Below are 12,009 nucleotides of genomic sequence, written 5' to 3'. Positions count from 1 at the left end.
ATCAATTTCTTTGCAAAAATTACATGCGTTATTTCAGGATGTCTTTAAGGGATAGCTAAAACCGATTAAAAACTCTGCTATACGGTTTCATAAACAGTTTCTTTCAGAAATGTCCACATAATTGGAATTTTGTTGTAAGCACTGTGGAGGCTCAATCTTACTGGCACAGAGTGGTTGACATGCCTCGGGCCAATGCTTTCTTAATAAAGTGCTCTCTCAGTCATAATTTGATTTAAAAATTTGTTGCCAATGTCTGGCCCCAACTGGCTGACTTAGCAGATGAGTGACTCAGTAAATAAGAAAAGCCTGCTTTGCAGTAGCTTTTATGGTTTGCATTCTGTGACCTGTTGTCTTTCAGTGCTAGTCACCAGCAGCTGAGCGAGTGCAGCGCTCCTGTGATGAAAGCCAGTCTGACAGTCTAACTTTCTCTGATGGTGCGGTGTCTCATGATATATAGCAGTGGTACAGGGAAAGGGTGAGTTGTGCTGTATATGGGTGACCTAGAAGAACACCTTTTGTTTTGATGGTTAATCTGATCTGTGTGTAAGTTTCAGTTTTTGTTTTCTCCTCTCCCACCTTTCCTCTGAAGGGAAGTATGTGTAATACATGCTGCTGCACGGTGACTGTCCCTAGCTAGTGTATGGATCAGCAGCTTCTCTAACTTGCATGGATGATGGGAACAAAATATCTGGGTGCTGTATACTATCTGTCTCATCTTAAAGGTGTCTGGATAGTTTCAGACTATGCACCAGCATGAACTTAAGGCTTTGCTTTTGCGTGTGTCCTGTATTTAGAGACAATGTCTTATTTTCTCCAGTTGTTGTCAGAGAGAAGAAACTTAGCTTAGGTTGCAGAGGGGAGGATGACAGAGGAAAGAGAGAGAGAGGCTAAATTAAATTTTCCAGAGGTGGCTTCTTGTTTGTCTCGTCTTACTTTCCCCAGTTTGAGAAATTCTGCTGTGTACAAGAGAGGAGTAATCTTACAAACTTTCTGCAGAATGTTAGATCTCTGTCTATGCCTGTCTTGTTCTACTGTGTTCCCACAAATGGGTGAGCATTAGAGCTTCTAGAGCTGGTCTTCCTCTTTCTGTGGTGTAGCTGTTGAGCGAGGGGAGTATGGCTATACTCTGCTCTTGTGTGTGCCAGTGCTGTTCTTTAAGTGAACCAGGTAAAGTGATTATTTGCCCCTTTAGTAATAGGGATGATTTCAGCACTTCGTTTTAAGAATCCTCATGCCTCAGGGAATGCATTTTCACACCTGACAGTGCAAGGTTTATTTTCATTTTCCTTAGTGTCTAACCTGTTCTTGCAAGATATCCGCTGATCTATTGTAACCGTCCAAACTAGTTGTTTCATATCCTTCCGTGACAATTTAGCAGAGTATATAAACAAAACATCTCTGGAGCTGGTGTGCAGTCTAGCTGTGTTTTACAACTGTCTCCATAAAGATAGATCTCCTGTATTTAACTTAAGAAATGCTTGTTACAGGAGTATGGGTGAGAAGAATTTTTGAGACCTACTTAAGGAATGCATATGAGAGGGAAGGCATGCATGATACTTTCCTCTTTGGCACGTTTGAAGTTCTGCTCTTCGAAGTGTTGAAGAATGTCAATGGTAGACCTCACTCTTTTCATTGCAAGCAGCCTTGATGATATTCCTGCTCTTGAACGAAAGCACTTTTTTTAGAGTGTCATTTGGAATCCTTGCTATGTTTGATGTTCGTGTTTCTTTCTTGGAAATGAAGTTTGCTCAGTGAAGCATTAAACTGAATAAAAGGAAAGAGGAATGTTGCTTGTTTGGTTTTGATGAGTACAGATCAGGAGGGAAGTATCTACTTGCACGTCCCTTAAAACTTACAGTTGGACATATTTTTACTTCTTTTTAAGTTACCACTTAGTTTTGATTTTGCTAATTGTATTTTTAATCTTCATTGTCCTTCTCCAAAGTAGTTCATTACTATGGTGACCTCAAGTGTTATTTTCAAGGCCCACTCTCTGGGCTTTTTTTACCTTTTTAAAGAGGCTTATAAACAAAAATTGTGCATTGGGAGCACTCTCTGGAGTCTTCTGAATATTATTAGTAAAATACCTGTGCTGAAGGGACCCCTCAGTGACCTGTTCTTTGCAAGGCAAATATCTGCATCCTGTGAACATCTTCTGAAGCACAGTTTTGTAGGTTTGGAGCAGGCCTCTGATCTCTGAGACCCTTCCACACAGCACATGTGAAACTCCTTACACCAAAGACTAACCTGCTTTGCATTGGTGGAAAAAAACAGCTGTCTTTTCTGTGCACACAGTTTCCAGCGACAGAAGAGTTGCAGGAAGTGCAGTCCTACAGAGTGTTATGCTAAAACTATCTTTGAGCAGGGTAATGTTGGTCATAATATCTGACTTTACTATTTGTTTATAATAATGCTGTGGCTATGCTAATGAAATATGGAATTTGGAATAAGGCTGTAGATTTCATCAGTTTAATTCTTGTGGAGTCTGCAGCTTGAAACTGAAGCTATGCAAAATGTTGATTTTTATCAATTATGATAAGACTTCTGTTTGAAGGAAAAGAAAACATGCAGAAAATAAACTAACAAAATACATGCTGAGTACCTTTAAAAATAAAGAGATCTCATTTTATCATATTGCTTCTCTTGGAGAATTTGCTTTATTGCAGCAATTGACAGTTTTCTGTACCATTTGTGCTTTTTAGTATATGTATCATTGCTTGCAGAAAATCTGTTGATATTGATGGAAAATTACTCCATTTGATGGAAAAGTCTCATGAAATGAAGCATTATGCCCTGACAGAGCATAATGAACTCTGTTGGGCAAAGGGAGCATATGCAAGTCTCTGATACCTAGGTGGGGTGTGTCAGTGCTGAAATAGCTGGCCAGTGTCATTGCAAGGACACAGTCATGGTTTTAGAGGTCCTGGTGACTGAGGGTGATTCTTGATGACTAGAAAAAGGCACATACGACCATTTGCAAGGTCGAGAATGAGAATCCAGGGACTACAGGTGGATCAGCCTACCCTCACGCCCTGGGAAGATTAGGAAGCATATCCTGGAAACCAGCTGGAAAGATAAGGAGGAGATTTGGATCAGTTGACATGGGTTTATCAAGAACTAGCCAAGCAGATAGCTTTTTGAGACATGACTGACTATATGGATAAAGTAGGGACAGTGGATATTGTTGGCTTCAACTTTGTCTAGACTTTGGACATAGTTCCCCATAGCATATCTTGTTAAAAATACAGGTGGACTAGGAGGTAGGTGGAAAACTGGCTGGGCTCAGAGGTTTGATCACAGGTTAAAAAGACACAAAAACCAACAAACATCTGTGATGTCTTAGAAGTGGAGCCTCTCAGGGGTTGATACTGCAATCAGTACTGTTTAGTGTTTTTCTTGGTGACTTAGACATTGAGAATGTACCCTCAGTGGTTTTGTGGATGTTAGAAGACTGGGGGGAGTATACGGCTGCTGTTTAGAGTGATCTCAACAGGCTGGAGAAATGGACTAATGGCAAAATTCATGAAGTTGAGCAAATGCAAATGCCATGGTACTGTACTTGAGAAGGAATAACTGTAATAGTATAGTCTGTGGATCAACTGGCTAAAAAGCAGCTTTGCAGAAGAGGATCTGAAGGTCCTGGTGAATGACAAAGGGAGTGTGAGTTGGCAGCAAACCCATGCAGCAATGAAGACCAACTGCACACTGCGCTGTATTAGCAAGAATGTAGTCAGCAGTTTGAGAGAAATTATTATTCCCTACAGTTTGTCACTTGTGAGACCACATCTGGTCCATGAGACCGTATCTCAGCTTGGGCTCCCCAGCACAAGACAGACATTGGTATAGTAGAGCTAGCCCTGTGGAGGACCACCAAGATGATAAGGGGGTAAAAGCACGTGACCGAAGAGAACCAGCTGAGAGTGCTGCATTTGTTAAATCTTAGGAAGGGAAGACAAAGAGGGAATCCGACTGCAACCACCTCCCACCCTCACCCCCCGCCTTGGGTATGGAGGTAGCCTCTTCTCAGAAATGTATAGTGAAAGAATCAGAAGCAGTGGACAAAAATTGCAAGAAAGGAAATGTGGAGTGGATAGCAAGGAAACAATTTTCACACTAAGATCAGTCAAATGTTGGAAAAGGTTGTCTGGAGGGGTTTTTTAATCTGTGGAAATGCTCAAAACTGAGTATGATCCTGTGTTGCCTGCCCTAATGTTGAATTATGTTTTGAATTTCTTTTTCTTCACTTTTAAAATATCTTTTATTTTTCTTCTTTGCTGATTCAATTAAAGAGTACCCAAATCAGTGCAAATTGCTTCAAAAATTCCTGGAACTATAATATTGTGATTGTATGGGAACAAACTGGGTCCTCGTCTACTTTTATTTTGTCACAGGAGTTAAGATTTCAGGTATAATACTAGAAAAAAACTTAAAATGATAGGTGTTTTTAATAGCCTATGAACTTGAAAATGGTAGTTGTGCAGGTTACAGATGAGTAGCATGGTACAGGATGATGAGCTGGGTGCAATAAAAGGGGATGTTTTTGGCTGGCTCTCTTCCTCTTCTCCAGAAGGCAAAGTGTAGTTGTTTGGCCAATCTCAACCTCAACCCAGTCTTCAGGCAGGCCTGTGGCTGCGGTGGGAGGCAGTCTGGGGTCTCTGGCTTGGGCCCTTTCCTAGGGCAGTGCAGTTGACGACAACTGTCAGAGCTGGTGGCTGCTGCTGTTACAAGGTAGTAGAGTGATGGAGGCAGTGGGCAAGGTATTTCAGAGCTTGGTGTTGGTCCCTCCAGGTGCTTATGCTGAGAGCATCTACTGCCCCTTTCCCTGCTTTTTACTGTGCTCTTATATAAAGTATGGGTAAAACTCATGCTGTAGTAAAGAAATATTTTTGTGTTTATTTTCTAAGCGTAGGAAGGACTCTGCAAGCCATATTAAGTCATAAACAGGGTCAATCCTGATAGATCAAGTGGTAAAGTCCTCTTTAGCCTGTTTCCTGCTGCAGCTAACAATGGGTCTCTTGTGCATTACCAAAACAGTTCTTATTTACTGTAGAACCTTCTCATTCTAGTTCTGTTCATAAACGTTAAATTTCCAGTGTGCAAGATGATTAGCTAACCTTCAACGCAGTATACCCTAAGGTGTATCTAAAATACTATAGTGTACAACCTTTGAGCCTTAATGTTTGTCAGAACTGAAGTTTAACTGCTCTTATTTGTTTTGTTAAAATGTACATCATATGTTTGAGATGAAAACATTTCAGTGAGACTATAAACTGATCAACTTCTTTGTTAAGGGATGTACAAATTGTATGATAGATTTACTGATGCTGTCAAAATGTGCCATTTGCCATTGAATAGGTAAAGAAAAACATTTTTTTGCTTGGCAATTAGTGAGTAATAAAATGTCAATGTTATACTATAGGTGTATTATCAAGTGGTAGTAATATTTTAAATTTTTTTAACTGGAAATTGTGTGCATTTAATATGTATTTGAGAGATGCCAAGTGTCATGTTGTTTTGAAATGTCTCTGAAGTAACAGTGTACCAGGGAGATACTTTGTTTTCCTCTTCCTTAGCTTTCAGAGAACTGACATTTTTGGCTAGCGTGTGTGAAATCTGTATCCAGAGTGCATTGTTGTGGTGAGGATAAATTGAGCAGAAGGTGCACTGTTAAGGCAAAATAAAACACATGTGAAGAGGCATAAAGCTGCTCTTCAAAGAAGAAAGTGCATGCAGAAAGTGACACTTCAGATTATTTGGTGTTGTCTGGTGTAGGGATGAGATGAGTGTAGCTGAAGCGTCAGGAGAAACTTTGATGGGCAAAGGAATGGAACTGCTACTGCAAATTTGAGATTGATGAACTTGACAACTATGATCTGAAAGGCAGCAAGTTAAGCAGGCTGGCAACCAGGCTGCATCTGTGGTGTGGCTTGCCTTCATCTGGACCCTGAGAACTTTCCCTTCTGCAGCAGTGTTTAAACAGTAAAATGTAAGTGAATGATAGCTGAGAACAAATAAATGTCTAGATTACCATGGATATCTTTCCCAGAACACCAAATAAAAAACATAAATGGAAAAATAAGCACTCCCTTGATACTTTTGCTATTTGTCTGGTCTCTTAAACTCTCTTGAAGAAATTGTGGTTTAAGAATCAGCAGTTAGCTGGAGGTTTTAAGGAGAAAAAAATAGGGGGTTTTGTCTTAATACTTGATAAGACATATTACAGGACAGCACTGGTCCTTATAGCTTGCTGTACAATGGCATTGTACATGGCTTATATACTACTCCAAATGACACAAGGCTGAAATTTGTTGTACTTAAACAGCCAGGTAATGCTGATGCATTTATACAGCCTGAGGGAAAGCTTTGCTACAGTAACACTGACTTTTCCATGTCCTAGTTTTTCTGTCCCTTTACATAACCTCTAAGACCAGTGCTAATGGTTATAGGGTGGTGAGCTTTTTTCGGCTTTTTAGTTTTTGCCTTTCCCCATTTAAAAATCTATTTTATTTATTGTTAGTTCAAATTTCGGTTATTCAGCCATTGTTTGTGAGACATGACCTGGTCTTTTCAATTTGCACATAGTGAGGCGATAACTTTTCCAGCTCTCTTTTCACTAGAGGAACTACTCAATGTGTTTCAGTAAAATAAGTTCAGTGGTCCTGGATAAGGGCAAGGTAGAGGATGACCAGATTACTGAATTCCAGCAAACATGCTAGCTGCAGCTTTGCTGGGATGCCTGGTATTACGTTCTACCTTCATGTCTGAGAAGTGGTGGTAAGCCTCCTAAGAAACAGACTGATAGATGAGAAATGGACTTTCATGCTGGGATGGCTGGAGCCTTAACAAGGTCTGAGTGATACCTACATTCTTACAGCCGAGATATGGGTGGTGATGAAAGGCATCATGAGGGACATGTAACATAGAACTAATTTATGCAACTAGTTTTATGTCAGTATTCATATTTGAAACTACAATAGGCATCTTGTGAAACACACACCATTTTTTGGGTAAAGTGAATCTCAGAAGTGTATATTGTGACATTCACAAAAATACATAATCCTTTTGAATCAAGTGTTGCTTTTTAAGGAGGAGAACAACACTGACTAGTTTAATGTCCTAAATCATTATAGCTTAGAACACAGGAGACTTGATTCTACAATGAATCAAGCAGGTAAAAGATAAATTGAAAAGTACCACGTGACTTCTGTTAAATCTGAGTACTTGACACTGTTTGTTTTGGTTAGTTTGTATTTAAAATCCGTGCAATGACTGCCTCCACTGAAATGTTAGTGAAATAAAATTCTAATATTTCATGTGTTTGGTTTTATTTACAGATGATATGGCAGAACTTCTTCTTGGGGAGTCCAAACTAGAACAATTTTTGAAGGAAAACACTCTTAAACAGAGTAGTAGTCCACGCGGCCCGCAGCCAAAGCTGACTGAGGTCAGGAAACATCTCACAGCAGCACTCGATAGAGGAAACCTAAAGGTATGTAAATCAGTCTAAGCAAGAATTAGAAAAGCTGAATTTGGCTGGAGTGCTCTACTGATTATGGAAAAATATGTGGAAAGTGCTTGTGTGGTGTTTTATTATCATTGCTATTCCCAGAACATCATCAGCACTATGCTATTTCATGGCTCTGTGTTTATCCATGGATTTTTATTCAGTTAAATTTCTCAAACCTTCTTTCATTAGAAGAATAAGAAAATTGTCATTGACTTCTGGGATGCTTAAGTGAAATACAACCTGTTTTGTGGAAGTTTTTCTTGGAGTATATAACTATATTGTTCTTTGTAGTGTCCATTAAATAGAAGTGTTAAAAAATGCAAAATACATTACAAACTTCACAGATTTCTGTAATAGTCTCTTAAGTATTCAGGAAAGGTTCCTTAAGTTATGTTTGCAGGTGCGGAAGGTGAGGTTAATGCTTGAAAGCATATTCTGTCATAACCTTTTGATGTTCTTAACCATACTGGCCCTTCTTTTACTTAACTGTTGTTGTAGCTACTAAAGCAGCTTATGTTTTCTGTACTCAGTGTCCATCCTTTGAGACATCATAAGGGCCTTGTTTTGCAGTCATCCTTAATGTTTTGTCTCCTATGATTTGTGGGAGTGTTAATTTCTCCCCCTTTTCTTTCTTCGTTCCTCCATAAATTCTTTTTCAATTTATACTTTGAAATTGTGCAAATTCATAGGCTGTGGAACATATATCATTAAGTTTTGATGCTATGTTATTTTCAACTGTACTTGTGGTGTTAGAAAAAAAATCATTGGAGGAGTTGTAATGATAGGCTGCCTTTAAATAGTTCTGTCACCTGGCAAAGCTGGATTCTGACTGAGAGGTATTTCTGGTGCATGTGTAAATAAATGTGTGAATACAAAATGACTGGTAATGCTTGTTGGTAACTTGGTGGATTGAGGTTTTGTGGATTCATCCCTTACCACAAGCTTCCCAAATATTACATGAAGAAAGAATTTTGTTGGTTTGTTGCTCTGTCTTAAGAAATACCCTGCGGATTTCTACAGTGAATATATACAGAAAATAAACCAAATATTTATCAGAAAGAATTAGGTGTGTTTTCTCAGGAAAAAAACCCTTTTCTTATTCCTCTTCCTTCTAGCCAGAATTCCTACAAGAAGCTAACCTTATTATGGCCAAGTTAAACTATGTGGAAGGTGATTACAAAGAAGCTCTGAACACATATGCCAGAGTTGGAGTTGATGACCTGCAGTTAGCTGCAGTGCCACCATACAGGCTACGCCTGATTGCTGAAGCATATTCTACTAAAGGTAAGATTGCTCTTTCCAGTATAATAATGTGGAAATAGTGTTTAAAAAAGTAAATTCATCTTTTGTCCGAAGGTAAAGAATTTTTTGGCACGCATATCATCAACACAGTGATGGAGTACCACATTTGCAGATAAATAAGAGGATGGTTTAGCCTCTAAATTATTCTGAGTTTGTGCTAGGTTGACAAGACTTTTACCTCAATTAATATGTTAACTGTGCTGTCACCCAATCAAATTTTTTGATGCGTGTATCCTTCCATATGTAAATGTCACAATAACTGCAGATAGATGTTAAAGTATTATCGCTATTGCTGAAAGAACTAGTACAGTTGTGCACTCGCTGTGGTCAGAACTGGAGAACCTTGATTCACCATGATGCCTTTTACTGAATGTTAAAATGCTCAAACTAAGCCAAATGGCTTAACTAAATTGCTACTTAATTGAAGAAAAATAGTAATAACATGATAAAATTACTTAAAACAGTTAATTTCTTGCAGTTTTGTTTTTGAATTTTTCTTACATGAATATCTTTTTTAAAAAAAATCAGAAAGGGCAGATAATTAAATTTTTTTTCTTTAACCAATCTAGTATAATGAAAATTGTAATGCTGGCCTTATGTCTTAAGGTGGCAGTGCCACTTCAGTTTAGAAAACTCACTAACAGACTGTGAGCTGGGTCAGTGTGTTGAGGAAAGTGGCAGTTGCTGCTGTAGGTGTATGAGAATTTACTGTGTCCAAGTGTTTGCTTTGGTCTGCTGTGTTTAAGCTTGGGTTTGGTTGCATATGTCGAAAGTTTTTTGTTAAGTATCAAAAGTCAGCAAACACTATTTATGAGAAACTTCAATAGCATTCACTGACAACTGGCCAAAAATTGTTTCTAACATTAGTCTTGGAAGAGTATAACTGGTTTCCACCAGCACAGTCCTTTAGTAAATGACAGGCATGAATCATCCTCTATAGAGATGTCAAGGAAATAAGAGAACTAACTGATAGCAGAGACAAAAGGATGTTTCCTAAATCTAGGCAATATTTAGATTAAAGTGGGAAGGGAGTACATGGGGCATTCTTACATATGACGTAGATCTACCCAGTTCTCTCATACACCATCTGTGTGGGCTTTTTGGCAATGTCTGATATGGGTAGACTTCCACTCAGCTTTGTGGGGTTTGGTTGTGTTTTTTGTTTTTTTTTTTTTTGAACCTGTAGGACATCTGTTGAATTTGTCATGTTCTTTCCAGGCAAATGAGATCTTGGACTTGATCAACTTTAAGTACTAAATTTGGTTTTATCTCCAAGGAATCTCAGTAATTTAATTGAATCTTTTCCCAGAGCTCGTCTCTTCTGACTCTGTTTTATTTGATCTCATAAAGACCTCTAACAGTTGAAACGCAAAAGCATTCATTTTGCAGAAAGGAGTAGTATTATTAATTTTACTTAATGTAAAAATAATTTATTATGAAATAGTAAAATATGTATCTTTTCTGCTCTGGAATGTTTTGTAGGTTCGTCATATTGGGGTGGGGGGGTGGGGAAGAGAAGAAAACCACCATGTCTTCTGTCTAGACATGATGGGGTTTTTTTTTTCTTCTGATTTCAAGTATTATACTTAGACATTGAAATCTGTCATATCAAGCCTGACCTAATCTTGATTAGACTTCATTGATTTGGTCACTTCTAGTGGGTGACTGGCTACCAGTTTACCTGAGCAAACTATTGGGGTTTTGTTCTTTGTTGTTGATGTTCAGAATTATTTTTTTTTTGCTACCATGTTTCCAGTATGAATGGAAACTTCATAAATTTGCTATGCCTTCTCCCCATGGTAGCAGGTTGCAAGAATATAATCTTCTGTGTGTTCTGAAATGAGGTAGAAGTCCCAGAGCAGTCTTAAATTTAGTATTCAAAGTCTAGAGAAGTTTAGAGTAATTGACAGCTAAATAGCATATGCACAGTTAATTCTCACTGTCTTCCCCATTTCCTGTAGAATTTCTTCTTTCTCCTTGTAAGAGTGGACTATAAAACTTTTCAGTCTTAGTTCAGGCTCTTTTCAGAGGTGATTTGAGTCTTGTAGGTATTACCCAACTAAATGCAAGTTATCTGTCCAGGGATTTTGTATTTCTGCTTGCAAGTTCAAGGATAGCCTGATTATTTAAAGATAAAACTTCTGAGTATTTAGATCTTACTTTTTTGGCAGTCATGAACATAGCACCATGTTATTAAGCAATGAGGGACTGTCTGTGCTGCCTGTCAGCGAGCATCAGCACAGCTGCACTGTTCAGTGTGGCAGCCTGCACGGAGGCAGGTAAATATACCTGGTTTAGTTGTCCCATTTCAATCGAGTTTGGGGCAAATCCAGTTCCAGTGGATTTGCAGTCTTGTGTGCTATTGTGTAGTGGTCTGATACTGCTTACCTCTGACAAAAGCATAGGGCAGATAACTTATGGTAGTTCTTAATTGCCTTTGAATTTTTTTCTGTATTTAAGGTGGGGCAACCTCCAAGGGCTTACTTTCTCACTCTTGAGGTTTCATTCTGTAAGGTAAAAGGCGATAGATTATTGAGTGGGATGCTTGACTTGACATGTTCCTTCTACAGTTGTTCCAGGGTACTTAAATGAGCATGTTACGCTGTAACCCTAGGCAGTTAGCAGTTCACAACAAGCCCTTTGCATTTACCTGCTTTCCCTGTGTCCCATGTTACTCTTGCTTGTGGAACATACAAAATATATCTTTCTGCTCTTCACAGTGAACGAAAGGTTCAGTGTGTGTGTATGGATGCAGTGAAGTGCAAAAATGGGTCCAAGGTTAGGGTCAAGCTGAATTTTGCTGCAGTTTTATCTACTGGTGGCTAGAAAGAAGGAGAGGAGGAACAGCAGTAGTGACAATTGTGGGGAGGCAAAATGGAATCAGAACATGGCCAGGGAATTGAGATCCCCAAACGCTTGGCTGTGGAGGGTGTGTGTGTGTGTGTATTTGTTTATGTGTATATATGTTCATTTATGTGCACATATATAAATATATGTCTGCATGTATTTATGTTGTTAGAAAGTAAAGTGTGAAAAAAACCAAAAGAGGAAAATTGTTATTGCCTCTTCAGACTCTCCAGAGTGTGTCTGAACGCATTATCCATCAAGGTTGTCTGTAAACCTCACTGCAAAATGTTCATTAAATTACAATAGTCTTCATTACAAAAGTCTTCATTACAGTAGTCCAGAACATGAAATTT

The 12,009-nt window shown here is 38.7% G+C and overlaps 1 protein-coding gene across 2 annotated transcripts in view; it reads left to right on the top strand.

Moving 5' to 3' along the window:
• TTC7B (tetratricopeptide repeat domain 7B) overlaps window positions 1-12,009 on the top strand; it is a 154,835-nt gene that overhangs the window by 23,936 nt on the left and 118,890 nt on the right. For both annotated transcript variants that reach the window (XM_080396701.1, XM_080396700.1), the window contains exons 2-3: window positions 7,335-7,489; window positions 8,623-8,791. In XM_080396701.1, coding sequence (XP_080252827.1) covers window positions 7,335-7,489; window positions 8,623-8,791 — 324 coding nt within the window. The remainder of the gene's footprint in view (window positions 1-7,334; window positions 7,490-8,622; window positions 8,792-12,009) is intronic.

Source organism: Falco punctatus (assembly GCF_963210335.1).
Source record: "Falco punctatus genome assembly, chromosome: 7".
Lineage (NCBI taxonomy): Eukaryota > Metazoa > Chordata > Aves > Falconiformes > Falconidae > Falco > Falco punctatus.
This window is presented reverse-complemented; position numbering and strand designations above follow the sequence as displayed.